Source organism: Erpetoichthys calabaricus, chromosome 8 (genome assembly GCF_900747795.2).
Source record: "Erpetoichthys calabaricus chromosome 8, fErpCal1.3, whole genome shotgun sequence".
Taxonomy (NCBI): domain Eukaryota; kingdom Metazoa; phylum Chordata; class Cladistia; order Polypteriformes; family Polypteridae; genus Erpetoichthys; species Erpetoichthys calabaricus.
The window spans coordinates 188,542,337-188,559,930 of record NC_041401.2 but is presented as its reverse complement, the minus strand read 5'-3'; the positions used below and the strand labels follow the sequence as shown (position 1 = coordinate 188,559,930).

The window sequence follows — 17,594 nt, the reverse complement described above, 5'->3', positions numbered from 1 at the left end:
CGGTACTGGACAACAGCAAACAAATATCAAAAACATGCATGAAACAAAGTAATGTTACTTGTGTCACATAATCCACACCTCAAGTCATCCGGTTGTATGCTTACAACATGAAAAACACATGTATTTCTTCATAAAAATAAGGTTAAATAAATAACTCTGGAAAAAGAAAGTAGTCCACAAAATGGAAGCACCTTCATGTAGGGTCACCAATGTATCAGGGAGAGTGAGGCAAATCTTCAAAAAAAAAAAAATCAGTTTTGGGTGGAGAACATAGCTGCTAGATTGGGCAGTTTCACATCTCATAGGGTTCTTTTTAAATTTGTTGAGGGTGATAAAGAATGGCTTTGCCGTGATTTGTTTTGGGCTATTTTTCTCAAAAAGATGCGTGATTCTGTAAAGACCAAAAATGTCTATTTGCACTTCCATGCCTCTTTAGCTGATGAAACTGCCTCTTTTTTTTCCAACCCATGACAGTGAAATGTCACACACCTCCCTTCATTTAAAGTTTAAAACATGTCCGTTTCACATCACTCAACCAATGACCTTACAGTCACAGCTAGTCCTGCCCAGTTATCGATAATACTGGTCAACGTGGTAAGGTATCAACCAATCACGGCTAGTAAAACAGAAAAGCACCAATGGGTGTCCAAAACAGGAATGCAGAGGTAGGAGAACAGCAGTACCGAAAGTATTTCATGGCAACTCCACTACTGCAGGATCATGTTTTGTAAACATGTAAGAAAATTATAAAAATATTTTTAAAAATAGAAAAAAAAAATACTGGAATGTATGGGACGACAGCTCTGATCTAAAACAATAATTTCTGTTCTTTGAGACAATACAAAGATTAAAGCCTGTGGCACAGCTGGGAAGTAATTAGTTCTTATTTGACTGCATGTTTTACAATAAAGCAATAAACTGTTAAATACATTTATGTATTTGGTAGAATATTTTTAAAAAGGGATGTGTCCTGTGTGAGCAATATCTTTACGATATGGAAAAAAAAGTTACAAAGGTTATAACCAGGCTGAGGAAGAAGGTGAGAGACATGACGTTTCAGTGAAACACCTGATGAGGGCTATACAGCCGAAACATTGGGTCTCTTACCTTCTTTCTTTTTCAGCGTCGGGATAACTTTTTAAACGTTTCTACCTTTGCATGTATACGGACACAGTCCTGCATGGCCTGCTATGTTGTTTCACCTTGACGACAAAAATACAATACACATAGCCAAATTTGTTTCTACCCTTTATCATAATTAAAGATATCTATTTCAGGGTTTCACTCTGTGTGTTGTACCCTCAAACATTAGCCATCAGCAAAAAAAAAAAAAAAACTCTCAAAAGCTAACTATCAGGCCCCTCCTACTCAGGCAAATTAAGAACTAGCTGGCCAATCAGGAGTGGCAGTCACAGATTTTTGTGGGTTAGAGATAGGAATGTGCATTTGGGTGGCAATTTGCTTGCTTGAAATGAACTAATCTTAGTGTCTGTCAACCACATTGAAGAGAAAAAAAAATTAAATAATCACTTCATGTTTTAGGGGGCTATTGATAACAGATCAGTTTTGTACCCAGTAAAAGATAGATAGATAGATAGATAGATAGATAGATAGATAGATAGATAGATAGATAGATAGATAGATAGATAGATAGATAGATAGATAGATAGATAGATAGATAGATACTTTATTATCCTGCATACTGAAGAAATGAAATGACTGACATAAGTTGAGTTATGAGCAGATGACAACCAGTTACTTATACACTGCATGCTTTGCTAAGAAAGCCAGTGGATGCAGACAAGTTCATCAAATGCCCCACAGTTTCATGTACGTCAGATTTCAAACTCGTCCAATTCCATATCAACCTCACATGATTCATCCCAAAACCTAAACCAAACAGGAATGTTAAAAGAAAATATAACCCAGAATATCTGAGGTATAGATTTACTATGACTGTGAAGCATGGCGAGCAACGGCTGTTGTGCATTATATGCAGTGTGACATTACCAAAGGAAAGCATGAAGCCTTCCAAACTAGAAAGACATTTGGGAACACAACATGCTACTTATAAAAGTAAGTCATTCAAATTTTTTTAAATAAAAATCTTCACACAAATAATCATTCTAGCATGTATGTACAACAAGCCAGCTTGCACTTGGGGCATCATCTGGTTGTAAATCGAATTGTGACATATAAGAAAGTGCAGACAATTACAGAACAGCTCATCTTGCCTTGTGAAACAGATATGTGCACTGAAATTCTAGACGAGTCAGCCAGCTGCAAACGAAATCACACTCCTCTCTGTACTCTCTTCACTCACCTCTGATTTTAACAAACTTGAGAAAAATCAGACAAGTTTACGTTACCATTAAAAAGACAAATGGACACAATTTGATCTGTGTGTCAAGCTACTCTGGATCAATACCATGTGTATACTGTATCATCTATCACTTTCACTGTATTTACATGTTGAATGTGTACTGCTATTTGTTAATGTGTACCATTCAGGGGAAAATATTGGCAAGTTCACATTGAAATGTGAAGCCATTTGAATGCCCAATTCTTGAGCATCTCAAATCTGTCACGAATTCTCTCCTTGACCCACTTCAGCTTGCTTACTGTGCTAGAAGGTCAATTGAGGTTACGGTAAACATGGCTATCCACTACATCTTGCAGCATTTCAACTCTCCAGCTACTGCAGCTTGCGGCCAGGGCTCTTGCCCGGCTGGGACACCTCCACGCTGGGAGGACCGGGGAAGCAAGTATGGCCAGAGAGTTACCTCTCCTGGGACGCTAGATGGCAACCCCAACCCAACCCAAAGGGTTGCAGCGGTGCCTTGGACTCCCTCAGGACTGCATGTGAGTTGGAGTGTGGTGTAGCCCTGTTGGGATCTGCAGGCACCACCAGGGGGTGCTACAGCAGGAGCTGCTGAGCCCTTATGGGCAGTTCTTCCGCCACACCCGGAAGTGCTGCTAGAAATGAGTCATCAAGCACTATGTGCATTATAAAAGGAGCCAGCAGCCACTACTCGGGGAGCCAGAGTCGGGAGGAGGAGCGACGAAGCTTGACCCAAGGAGTGAAGGTGGAGAAAGATAAACAGAAGGAAGAGACGTGCTGGGATTGTGTTTTACTTGTGGGGAACAGGGAAGGCGTTTCCCACAAGGGAAAAAGAAAAAATAAAACTTGTGTGCCATGCGTGTCTGTGTCGGGTTCAGCTGGCGGTGCCAGCCTGGTGGACCACACTACTTATTACCAGAATGTTCTTTGTAGACTTCAGTTCAGCATTTAACACACTCATACGAGAGCTTCTCCATGGCAAACTTCTCAGCATGACTGTGAACTATGCCACTTGTTTCTGGTAACAGATGTCAGACAGTGAAGATGGGCGATTATCAGTCAGGGTACAGAGACCTTAAAAACAGGGTCCCCTCGGGGGTGTTGTTCCGTCTCCTCTCCTTTTCTCTTTGTACACCAATGACTAAACCTCCAGCATCCCATCCAGTAAACACCACCCTGATTGGTCTGATCATAGATGGGGATGACATGACATATTGGGTCAGTTGGCCAATTGGTGTACCCTTAACAATCTTAACAACGGAAATGAGTGTGGATTTTTGGAGACATTTGTCACATCCTAAATCGTAACAATAAAAGATGTCACAGTTAACAGGTTAGCATCATTTAAATTTTGAAACAAGTATCACTCACAGTCACAAACATAACTGCTCTTATCACAAAGGCTCAGTGACTGATGTAAAAGTTTAACCTATCCTAATCCGTACTGGTCAGTACCGAGCTGTTATTGAAAGCATCATCACTTTCTCCACAACAGTCTGGTATGGCAGTGCATCTGCTCACACACAACAAAGTGCAGTGTGTTACTCGGACAGTACAAAAGACAGCACGCCTGAAAGTGGAGTGCGTTGAAGTTTGGTATACAGTACATCCAGAAAGTATTCACAGCGCATCCCTTTTTCCACATTTTGTTATGTTACAGCCTTATTCCAAAATGGATTAAATTCATTTTTTTCCACCGAATTCTACACACAACACCCCATAATGACAACGTGAAAAAAGTTTACTTGAGGTTTTTGTAAATTTCAGGCTGGCTTTAAAGGTTGGTGCTGACCGAACATAAAAAAGTAGACTTCTCCAAAACTTAGGGGCACATACTGCAATGGCACGGTCCCCGATGAGCTTAAGTGAAGGCCGCAGCGTGTCAAGTAACTTCTGGTCAGAGGATCCAAGTGATCACGAGGGAGAGCAATGGTGTATGAGGTCAGCATGACAAAAGGGGGCTAAACCATTCAAAAAATCTAAAACACCAGTCTAATTATTATTCCAGCAGCACTGGGTGTTAGGCAGGAAGCACACATGCCGGTTCCTTTGCAGGACTCAATCATCCAGCCAAGCAGAAAAGTGTGCACTGCATGCCACCCAGTAAATGAAACGATAAATAAAGCATCGATTTGACTAAACAGATTTATAAACCACAAGAAAATTATCACTTATTTTCAGATTCACTGTGCCCCATAGTAATGATTATTTAAACTACAAAAAAAAAAAAGTTAATGTCGGAGGATTTTGGTAAAGGAGATCTCCAGAAGAAAATCTGTAAATGTAAAAGGGGGCTTTTAAGATAGAGCAGGTTTCTGGGTTATTCATCTTAACCCGGTGATGTATGTGTGTGCTGATATGAGCACTCAGCGGTACCTGGCAATATTTATCAACTTTAAATTACTGCTTATATTGGGTCATCACTGGACAAAAATCAATAAAACTGGGTTTCGAAAGCAAAAAGGTGGAGAACCACTGGCCTAATCAGCAATGGGCTGTAGTGTTGCCAGTTGGGCGGTTTTAACACCAAATTGGGTTTCTTCTCAAATAGCGTTGCGGGAAAATTTAGGTGGTGGAAGGTTGCAGTTTTTGGGCTAGATTTAATAGCCGTGTGCGAGTTTTTGGGCGATATTTCATCCTCATCAATGACGTCATATCGAACAGTTATTGTATGACGTTGTGTAAAAAAATATCTGTGCAGACTTGTATTCTTTCAAAGATATGTTTGATTGATTATACGCTTTTTAATAGGTTACATTGAACACTGATAAAAATTTCAGAAAATCTCGTTTAATCATATCGCCGTCATGGGTAAGTGGTCGAAATACGTGTGGCGGTACTGTGCAAAGATAGGAAAAAGAAGCAGAATTTAAGGACTAGATCCAAAGAATTCCAGCAGACACTACAAAAGCTTTCTGCAAGTATTGCCGTTGTGAAATTCGCACTCATCGGGGTGATTTGAAGTCGCGTTGTGCAACTGAAAAGCACTGTCGCAACACAGCTCCTCATTCCAATGCTTAAAAGTCTTTTTGAAGTCAGATGTAAGCCCGCCAAGCCGGTCACTGTTGACAGCTCAGTCAAGGTTTCTGAACTGGGCTGTACACATCTACCCTTCATCTACGGAAGAAAATGATAAGTGATGCTTTAAATTTCTCCTAGCTAACAATATTCTAAAACACATATTAGGGCTGCACGATAACAGAAAAAATGATTATCACGATTATTTTGCTCAAAATTTTTATCACGATTAATAATGACGATTATTCCTTTGGTAAATGAAGTCTGTGACCAAAGCAGTGTTGCCTCGGCCAGTTATTCACAGATGCTGCCCTAATCATATTAGCTGCGTTGTCCGTTGTGATGCACACAAGTCTTTCTTCCACCAAGCCCCAAGCGGACATCGTTTCTTTGAGGCCCACTGCAATAAACTCCGCTGTATGGTCTTGTGGGAAAAACGAAGTTTGCAAAAACTTGCTTTTCATCTCAAACTCGCTGTCAATAAAATGAACTGTCAAGCTCAAATACGGTTCCGCAGTTCTGCTTGACCATAAGTCGGTCGTGGCAGCAAAATATTCAAGGCTGAGCCTGAGAATTTCTCTTTCTATTTCTTTTCGGCATTTCGCATACAGCGAGGGCAGCGCAACATTGGAAAAATGGTTGCGTGAGGGAATGCTATATCTTTTATCAAGTGTTGCGATCATTTTGTTAAACCCCTCACTGCTCACGGTGGTTATTGGACACATATCCTTGGCTATATGGTACGTGATCGCCTCTGTTATTTCCCGGTGTCTTTGCGAGCTAGGCACAGGGCCGCTGCTGGCCAAATGGGTGCCCTAAGCAGAAATTTACTTTTGTGCCCCCTCCCCCAAATATTACGGAAGTAAAAATAAAATAATAAAAAAAACACCTACTATAGGGGCCAAAATAGAACTTTATTCAAATAAAAGTAAATACATAAATAAATTGTATCATTTATAAATTACAATTGTAGCTCTACAGCAAAAAATACAAACTAAAATTACACTTTAAATAAAACATTTATAATAAAATAAACAATAATAAACTGAAATAAAATCAACACTGTCATCTGCTGGAGCTTTCCAAAGTTCAAAATTTACAAAGGCACACTTCTGCTTTTTCTTGAGGCAAAGTCGTAAATGAGCTCTTCATATGATAAAGCCTTTGCTAATTCAGAGTTGATGCTGACAATTGCCAGACCACTCATGCGCTCTTGTGCCATAGATGACCGCAAGTACGTTTTGATGAGCTTCATTTTAGAAAAACTTCGCTCAGCAGAGGCAACAGTTACAGGGAGCGTCACTACTATGCGCAGAGCAATCCAGAGATTTGGGTACAGAGGTGAGGGCGCGCGCGTCATCACGTGTTCTTAGCCTACTCTGCGTTCACCGTAAAATGCAATATATACGTTTATATTTTTGTTTATTTGTATATGTATATTATTGATATTAATTTATTATTATAATATATAAAAACGATTTTTTTGAGCAGCTGGGATGGTGCCCCCCTGGGAGTTGGTGCCCTACGCAGACTGCGTACTCTGCGTATAGGGAGCGGCGGTACTGGCTAGGCAGATATGGTATTGCGTTGAACAATGTCCCTGATATTGTTGTCTGTGTTGTGGATGGCTGGTAATTTTTTGTTGTTGCTGTTTGTGCCTTCAGTCGTTGAAATTCTTGATAGTGTACTTTGTGGTGGCTTTTAAGGTGGTTGATGAGGTTTGTTGTGTTACCTTGGGACGTTTGGACGGAACAGGAGCAAAGTTTGTACAAGACTCGTACCTGATCAACATCACATTCCTCGAAATCGAAAAAGTTCCAGACAACTGAGTATGACCCCTTTTTAGGAACTAACGATCGCACTTCTGCACGTTGCTCCGCCATCATATGTTTATTCTGACTGTTATTGCTGCTATTGACTTCTACTGCTTCAGAAAGCGCTTGCAATCTAAACGCAGTAACGTCATAGTGACGCAGTCCAATCCGTAAACTCAGCCCATAAAAAACAGTTTGGTCTTTATACTGTAAAATCGCGACGATATTTATTAACTGATCGTGGGTCATAAATATCGTTATCATGAGAAAAAAAAGATTAATCGTGCAGCCCTAACACATATCCTTTTCTACTATGTCGTTAAAGTATTTTTTGTTAACAGCTAACACTGCCATACAGCCAGACACAAAATGGTGTCTTGCACCTTGAATACTACGAACAATTAATTTTGTCTTTCTGTTTGTTCTGCATACACTACGTTTATTTTTGCTTATTCTTTCCTTTTAGCACAATTCTTATTTTCTGGCATTTGCATTAGCTCTGACACTGTTCCTGCATGTCATGTTGTGTCACTGGCTTTGACTGATATTATAGTTAAGGAAACAAATTTATGCAGTTCGCATGTAGAATATAGAATGTTTTCACAATGATCTTCAAATACAAAACACTGCAGCAGTGGAAAAGTGATGAGTTCTGATTAAATTTGTTATATTTCTCAATTTGTTAAGTTTTATTGGGCTAGTTTTGGTACTTTTGGGCTACTTTTTAAAGCTTGGCGAGAAAAACACAAACCTGCTGGGATGTAAAGTGCAGTCCAAGCGCATCGCTACAGTCGTGTTGAGCTAACTTTACAGTAAAAGACACGATCCACTGTACAAATTACTTTCATCTCTCTATTATATAAAAAATCTTGAGAATAAATAGATGAGACTATTTCAGAGATTGAAATAGTCTCATCTTGTCTCAGGACAAACAGATTTTTTCAAGTCCCCCGAGATGAGACTTTTGCCATGAGATTTTTTCATGGCACCGTCCGGTCTTCAGCCAGCTGAATTACTGTTTAAAGAAGGATGTATCATAATGTTATTGCATAGTTTATGTATAAGTGATCGGCTTTGCAATGGAACTAGATTAGTCATATTGAAAATTGGTCAAACAATTCTAACATGTAAAATTTTAACAGGCGACAAGAAAGGTAATGTAGTACATATTCCGCGAATAACACTATCGACACCAAAGGAGATGTTGACATGCCATTCGTATTAAAACGTTTACAGTTTCTCATTAGAATTGCTTTTGCTATGACAATTAACAAATCACAGGGACAAACATTCCAAAAAGTTGGTTTATTTATTAGAGAGAAAGAAATGATATTCACTCAGGGCAGTTATATGTTGTGTTGTCACGATGTTAATCCAAACATGGAATCAAAATTCACTGTGATAGTGAAGAAAAGTTCATTCCAAATATTATTTTTAATGAAGTTTTAAGGTAAAAGTGAAATTTTAATAAGTACCATATACACCGCGCTCCAAATTATTATGCAAATGATTTTCTCTGATTTTCCTAAATGGTCGATGCAAACGGCAGTCAGCATAATTTTTGAGTCCTCAACCATCAGAGTATAATTCGAATGTTACTGAACAAACCTCCTAATGATAACGGTATGTTTTTCAAAAATAAAAAACTGTTTCAAATTATTACGCACAACGGAGTTTCAAAACATTTTATAGGTTGTAAAGAACTGAAAATGGTCATATTTACTGAAATCAAAAGCTATTTCAAATCAAAAACATCTTAACAGGTCAAGTTACATATTAACAAAGGACTCCTTATTTGATAGCAGCTTCACAATTCTTGCATCCATTGAACTTGAGTCTTTGGAGAGTTTCTGCTTGAATTTCTTTGCAGGCTGTCAGAATAGCCTCCCAGAGCTGTTGCTTGGATGTAAACTGCCTCCCACCCTCATAGATCTTTTACTTGAGGATGCTCCAAAGGTTCTCAATAGGATTGAGGTCAGGGGAGGATGGGGCCCACACCATGAGTTTCTTTCCTTTTATGCCGATAGCAGCCAATAATACAGAGGTATTCCTTGCAGCATGAGATGGTGCATTGTCATGCATGAAGATGATTTTGTTATGGAAAGCACGGTTCTTCTTTTTGTACCATGGAAGAAAGTAGTCAGTCAGAAACTCCACATACTTTTCAGAGGTCATTTTCACACCTTCAGGGACCGACCAGCTCTCTCCCCACGATTCCGGCCCAAAACATGACTCCGCCACCTCCTTGCTGACGTCGCAGCCTTGTTGGGACATGGTGGCAGTCCACCAACCATCCACCACTCCATCCATCTGGACCATCCAGGGTTGCACGGCACTCATCTGTAAACAGGACTGTTTGAAATTAATCTTCATGTAGTTCTGGGCCCACTGCAGCCGTTTCTGCTTGTGAGCATCCATATTACTAACCGAGAATGCTAAACCGGATGATGGACGCAGGCACATCCGGCAATGGGCCGTAGCTGCAAAAAGACGTACTGCGCAGGCGCAAAAAGAGTCCGCGAGAGTCGTCTGAGGAGCCGAGAAAGGCAGACAAAAGAGGGCGAGAGAGGCGGATGAGGGGCCGCGAGAGGCGGACAAGACCACAGAAAAATGGAGTGAGCACAGGAAAAATGGAGAAATGAGGAAATGCAGGCAAAGCCCGAAACACATTGCACACGAGACTAGCCCCCCAAAAAAAAAAAAAGAGGCTCGCGCTCAACAGCAAGGCACCCCCCCCCCCCCCGGCACCGGACGGGACACACACCAAGAGGGGGATTCAACAAGCCCATGGAACACAAAAAAAAGAACACAAAACCACCCCACAGACCCTGCAAGCAAGGGACGGGACACACACAAAGAGGGGGATTCAACAAGACACAGGAACACAAAAAGAAAAGACGCTCGCGCGACAACAATGCTCAACCGCCCCCCCCCCCCCCCCCCCCATCCATAAGAAGTGACACCCAAAGCCACATATTATAAAGTGAACATCAACACCTTCACACTAGACAGCATAGGTGTCAGCATTGGTGGATCTCCTTACAATAAAGCACTATTAACCGTTCAACTGCAGAAAAGGAAACATATTAACAGTGACTGCGATCCTCCTTATTACTTATCCATATTTCGCATGCTGAGAAAGAAACAAGTCATGAATACACGGTCACGGGTACAAAACGAAAAGGATAACAGGAACAAACACACGAACACGAAAGAAACAACAAAATAGACGGCTATGCAGCATAGGTGGATCTCATTACAATAAGGCACTATTAACCGTTCAACCGCAGAAAAGGCTCCATATTAACAGTGAGTGCAATACTCCTTATTACTTATCCATATTTCTAAAAGAAAAAATGACTCGACTCCAAAAACGCAAAGCTCAACTAAAGCTTCTAACTAACGATGTACCTAAAAGTAAAAACTTTATGAACTGCATTAGATCCTACAATAGTTCATTTAATATGCACAAATCTACATCCTAGATCCACATGACGCAAACTATCAATCAAAGTGCTGCATCGCAACAGGCACGGATTCAAAACGAAACACCTCCCGTCTCAGACATACGTTAATGGCAGCGAAGGCTACAACAGGCTTCTCACACAGCACAGGCAAATCGATTACAGCTCCAAAACAACACGTCCCAAATACTACACATGCAACAACGCGCCTCTCAAACGGCACAAGCAAAACATACACCAGGAAAATTCATTCGGATTAATGAATGTCATTTGCAATCATTGTCATTCAGTTCACTTCCCTGAACAAACAACTGGCAATACAAGTTATACATTTACACGTTGTTGTCAAAAGGGTCAAATTAGACTGCCTTCTTTACATTCATATACTGAATATCTACAGAAGCTTATAACTGACGATGTACCTGAAAGTGAAATCTTTATCAACTACATTAGATCCTACAAATCGGAATCCACTATGAACATTAACGGTGGCACTGCACGTGACATCCGTCTTGAAAAAATGTTGTTTATTGATGAATGTTCAATGGCACGAACAAACGTTTATGAATAATAATATTCGATTTGGAGGAAAGGTACTTTTATGAGGAGGAGATTTTAGACAGTGATTAGCTATTCTTCCAGATGCCATGCACTCAGCTATTGTTCAGTGCACCTTAAAATACGCAGACATTTGGCATTGCTTTCAAAAGATACAGTTAGTAAAAAAGATACGATGTCCAGAACCAGATCATAACAATTGCATATTACAACTGAGAGATGGTACACTCACCAATACAGATGGACTTCAGCCACATATTATTACAATTACTCAAGCCTTTATCTGCGACGACTTAGTTACACAGAGATTTGGAACAGCAATCTCATTAGACCAAATGCCCCTTTTAACACAACGCACTATATTATGTCCAAAAAATATTAATGTGGAAAACATAAATACCCAAGTCATTCCATTACTTCCTGGAAAGACACAACTCTTTCTAAGCTCTGACAAACTTGACTCTGATCACAACAATAACCATCTTAAATGACCTTACAAGTTCTGAGCTGGAATTACCTTTTACACTTAAACGGCGTGTACAAAGAAATTTTCAAATAAACCTTTACACTGTGCAACACACTTTATTGTTTGCTTTCTATTTGCATCATCTACACCGTCACACTATTCTATATCTCATTCATACATCACGCTCTTTGTCATTCCCAACACCAGGGGTTGGCGAGCGAAGCGAGCAGGGGGGCGGAGCCCCCTAGTTGGTTAGGGGTGGCCAAATAGAAGGTTTATGCATAACTGCAATCCTCTGGAGGATCCTGCAGCTTCAAATACCCGTTTGCTGCTTTGTATTGGCATTTTAGCAGCTGCTCTCTTAATTCGATGTATTTCATTTTGCCTTTATCTGCACGAACCCGTGTGTGCTCCGAGTCAGCCACAAATCTTTGAACAGTACGATGATCACACTTAAGTTTTCGTGAAATATCTAAGGTGTCCAAGGCATTCAGCTATTTCACGCTTCTAGGCAGCTTTTTCTTTCCCATATTGCTTGAAAATGGTGGTCTGCTTAATAATGTGGAACATCCTTCTTTAGTAGTTTTTCCGTTAATTGGGCTCACCTGGCAAACTAATTATCACAGGTGTCCGAGATTGATTTCAGTGATCAAAAGAACCCCGAGACACAATACCATCCATGAGTTTAATTGAAAACAAAATATTTAATCTTTATGACACTTAAATACACTTTGCATAATAATTTGGAACGCGGTGTATAATATCAATATCAAAGACAAACAGAACAAAAAGGTATACCGCAAAGAATACCTAAAACGCAACATGAAACATAACTTTCTTTCAATTCATTACGTTTTACTATTTTAAGTACTTTTTAACTAAATCTTCTGCCTCTAATAATTCTTTAATGACCCCATACACGTACCCAGAGAGAGCCCCGAGTAATTAAAAAACAAAAACTTCAATGATATCACCTCTTAATCTCAGTTTGCTTCAACAGAAAAGGTTCCGCTACCTTGAATCTTGCCTGGTTGCTCAAAATGTTATGTTGCTAGTGGCCATGTTGTCCAGCGGACTAACAAACTGTGGCTGTCTAATGCTACAATAAAAAATAACACGTTCAGAAAATTAAACGCCGGACACCCTTATTTCCTAGTAAAAGTATAAAAACTACATTACGCTCCATAATTTGTATTATTTACTGTCAGGGCCATTTTTTTAGGTACCGTAACATTCATTTTTAAGACGATTAGCGAACTTTAAAGCACGGGAGTTTATTTTAGAAGTTGCACCTCACGCGGTATGGCGGTGGCCTCTGCTCCTCTCTCTCTAGCTGAGGGTCACCGTCACGAGGTTGGGAGTGGGCGAGGACGAGAGGGGTGAAGAAAGTTTCAAACCAACCGTGACAAGTGACGTGTATACAACTGTCAACAGAAACTCAAGCAGGAGGCCGTTCGCCTACGAAAGGGAAGCGTCTTCAAAGCCACGGCACGGAAGAGAACCGCGAAGCCGCTCGGGCTGTGCTGCGCTGCAGGAGCAAAGCAGCATGTCGACAGCGCGGGCGGGAAGGCCGCAGCCTCGCGTTATTTCTCTATTTGTTTGGTTTTTGGTTTGTGTGGTTTTGGGGTTTTCTTTTTTTTCTGTTTTTTAACAAGCCCCCAGTATGCGGCAAACAAACAAACAAGCGTACGCGCATCGCGTTACTCAAAAGTGTTTGCATGACGTTACCGTGCCGCCGATATCCTGCTGCACCTCCTCGGGAGCGACCTCGGGATTCTCAATCACCGCCGCTTCTTCACTTCCCGAATCCGCCATCCTCGGCTCGCTCACATATATTGTTGTGTCGTGTGTTTGCTGTACCTGACTAAGGCGCCTGCGCATTCCTGTCACGCTCGCCCATCGCGGTCAGTTACTCGGCTCGCTCATAGGAAGAATAGGAACAGAATTGAATGTCGGGTCTGATGATGTCGTGCCTTTTTATAAAGTAAAGTAAGTGCAAGTCCGCAGAATAAAAGAATGTTATTCCAGATGGGATATGTGTTTGTGTGGTGGGGTGGCGCTGGGATTAGAGCATCTGTCTGGCATCCCCAGGGTTAAAACTGACATGCCAGTTCGCTCTCTGCAGGATGCCCGGCCAGTCCAAGCGGTTTGAAAACTCTTTGATTTGACAACAGCCCTCATTCTTTTATTTCCTCAAGTCCTCTCTCTCTCTCACGTCTTCAGTTAGTTCAAAATGCAGCTGCCAGGCTCCTAACTCGCGATAGCCGGAGTGACAGATAGATAGATAGATAGATAGATACTTTATTAATCCCAATGGGAAATTCACATTCTTCAGCAGCAGCATACTGATACAATAAATAATATTAAATTAAAGAATGATAATAATACAGGTGAAAAACAGACAATAACTATGTATAATGTTGAATGTTAACGTTTACCCCCCTGGGTGGAATTAAAGAGTCGCATAGTTTGGGGGAGAAACGATCTCCTCAATCTGTCAGTGGAGCAGGACAGTGACAGCAGTCTGTCGCTGAAGCTGCTCCTCTGTCTGGAGATGATCCTATTAAGTGGATGCAGTGGATTCTCCATAATTGATAGGAGCCTGCTGAGCGCCCTTCGCTCTGCCACAGATGTCAAACTGTCCAGCTCCATGCCAACAATAGAGCTTGCCTTTTTCACCAGTTTGTCCAGACGTGAGGCGTCTTTCCTCTTAATGCTGCCTCCCCAGCACACCACTGCGTAGAAGAGGGCGCTCGCCACAACTGTCTGATAGAACATCTGCAGCATCTTATTGCAGATGTTGAAGGACGCCAGCCTTCTAAGGTAGTATAACCGGCTCTGTCCTTTCTTGCACAGCGCATCAGTATTGGCAGTCCAGTCTAATTTATCATCCAGCTGCACTCCCAGATATTTATAGGTGATCATCCATCCATCCATCCATTATCCAACCCGCTATAGCCAAACCACAGGGTCACGGGGTCTGCTGGAGCCAATCCCAGCCAACACAGGGCGCAAGGCAGGAAACAAACCCCGGGCAGGGCGCGCGCGCGCGCGCACACACACACACCAAGTACACACTAGGGACCATTTAGAATCGCCAATGCACATAACCTGCATGTCTTTGGACTGTGGGAGGAAACCGGAGTACCCGGAGGAAACCCACGTAGACACGGGGAGAACATGCAAACTCCACGCAAGGAAGACCCGGGAAAGGACTGGAGGCAGCAGTGCTACCCACTGCGCCACCGTGCCACCCCCGGAGTGATCATATCACACCCATTTTGTACACACTACACTGGCTCCCAGTGTTTTATAGAATTCATTTGAAAGTTTTGGCACTTACTTTCAGAGCTTTGCATGGACAAGCTCCTGAGTTGCTAGCTAACCAGCCTGCTCCAACGCCATACAGCTTGTAGGACTCTCAGATCTGGGCAACAGAACCTTCTAGTTGTCCCACACACTCAGCTAAAAACCCGTGAGGATCGTGCCTTTCAGACTGTGGAATAGCCTACCTTGTGGTCTGCGTGGAGTAGAAGTCTGTTGATTTTTTAAAAAAACAACTAAAAACATTTCTTTTTAAACAAGCTTTTAATCAGTGCTGAATAGTTCCAGGTTGTTTATTTATTGTTTTTATCGGTTTTGTTTGTTTTGTTTTAACTGTTGTATTTGTACTGTATTTGCTGTTCAGCGCTCTGTGACCTTTTGCCTGTGAAGGGCGCTATATAAATAAACTACTACTACTACATAAGAAGAGGGATTGAGTACATTAGAACAATCCAGGCGGAAAAAGATCATTCAGCCCAGCAAAGCCTGACAGTCCTATCCACTTAAATCTTCCAAAATAACATAAAGTCAAGTTTTAAAGATGTCTAAAGTCCTACTGTCCACCACACTACTTGGTCACTTATTCCAGGTGTATGTGGTTCTCTGTGTGAAGAAAAACTTCCTAATGTTTGTGTGAAATTTACCCTTTACAAGTTTCCAACTGTTTCCCCGTGTTCTTCATGAAATCATGTTAGTTTTTTTCAATTGCTACTTTTTTTGTCACTTTCTCAACACTCTTCATACAGTCTGCAATACCAACACACAGCCTGACCAAACAGTTAAGCTCTCCTCCAAAATACACAACAGCAGCAAAACACACACGAAGCACACGATTCAAACACTCGATTCAGCTGACAGTTACAGATTTTATTCATAAAAGGAGGTACGCAAGGCTGTCTACAAAAATTTAGCGAGCCTCTAAAACTAGATATTCAATATAAAAATAAATGAAGATTTTTTTTCTACACATACAATTTTTGTTCAGTCAGGATTTTCACAAGCAATGTGGGATTTGTCTATTGAACTCGGGACAGTCCAGCTCAAGTCGGGACATCTGGCAACCCTGATCTCGATCCACTATACTAATTCCCTTCATGATTTGAAACACTTCAGTCAGGTCTCCTCTGAATCTCCCTTTGCTTAAACTGTAAAGGCTCAGATCTTTTAATCTTTCGTCATACATCCTTCCCTGTAGCCCTGGAATCAGCCTAGTCACTCTTCTCTGGACTTTTTTCTAGTGCTGCTATGTCTTTTTTGTAGCCTGGAGATCAAAATTACACCCAGTACTCCAGGTGAGGCCTCACCAGTGTGTTATAAAGCCTGAGCAGAACCTCCTGTGACTTGTACTCCACACATCGGGGCGCTATATAACCTGACATTCTGTTAGCCTTCTTAATGGCTTCTGAACACTGGCTGGCAGTTGATAGTGACAAGTCCACTATGACTCCTAAATCCTTTAGTCTTTCCTCCTAACTCACCCCCTGTAGTCCTTGAATCAGCCTAGTTGCTCTTCTCTGGACTTCTTCTTGTGCCATTATGTCCTTTTGTAGCCTGGAGACCAAAACTGCCCCCAGTACTCCAGATGAGGCCTCACCAGCATGTTATAAATCTTGAGCAGAACCTCCTGTGACTTGTACTCCACACATCAGGGCGATATATAACCTGACATTCTGTTAGCCTTCCTAATGGCTTCTGAACACTTTGTGACAGTCGATAGTGTTGAGTCCCCACTACGAGTCCTAAATCCTTCTCATAAGGTAGACTTTTAGTTTCAGACCTCCCATTGTGTATTCAAACCTAACACTTACTTCCTATATGTAATACTTTACATTTACTGCCATTAAATTTCCTCTGCCACCAATCTGCTCAAGCCTGTATACAATACAATACAATTTACGTATAGCCCAACATCATCCATCTATCTATCTATCTATCTATCTATCTATCTATCTATCTATCTATCTATCTATCTATCTATCTATCATGTAGCACCTTTCATTATTTATCTATCTATCATATCACACAAGAAGTGCCACAATGGGCTTTAACAGGCCCTGCCTCTTGACAGCCCCCCAGCCTTAACTCTCTTAAGAAGACAAGGAAAAACTCCCAAAAAAACTCTTGTAGGGAAAAAAATGGAAGAAACTTTGGGAAAGGCAGTTCAAAGAGAGACCCCTTTCCAGGTAGGTTGGGCGAGCATTTGGTGTCAAAAACAAATGGGGTAAATACAATACAATACACAGGTCTCTCTTAATAATTTAATAGATTCGAGATTATCTGCTAATTCACCAAGTTTGGCATCATCTGCAAACTTAACCAGCTTGTTACCTATCCAGATCATTTATTTATATATATATATATATATATATATATATATATATATATATATATATATATATATATATATATATATATGTATACGATATATATATATAAAAGTCAATGTATGTGTGTGAGTGTGTGTGTGTATGTATGTATGTTCCAGCATCACTTCCGAATGGTTGGTGCAATTTTCATGAAACTTGTTACACATTTCTCATTGGTCGACTAAAAATACTGTAGGGTGAAATCAACACTAACCCACCTCCTTCCGGGTACGGTGGGTGGGG

The 17,594-nt window shown here is 41.0% G+C and overlaps 1 protein-coding gene across 1 annotated transcript in view; it reads right to left on the bottom strand.

Moving 5' to 3' along the window:
• The window catches only part of snx4 (sorting nexin 4), an 86,670-nt gene extending 73,125 nt beyond the window's left edge, over positions 1-13,545 (bottom strand). The window contains exon 1 of the mRNA XM_028807989.2: positions 13,390-13,545. Coding sequence (XP_028663822.2) covers positions 13,390-13,542 — 153 coding nt within the window. The 5' untranslated portion in view covers positions 13,543-13,545. The remainder of the gene's footprint in view (positions 1-13,389) is intronic.
• Positions 13,546-17,594: the final 4,049 nt, after the last annotated feature.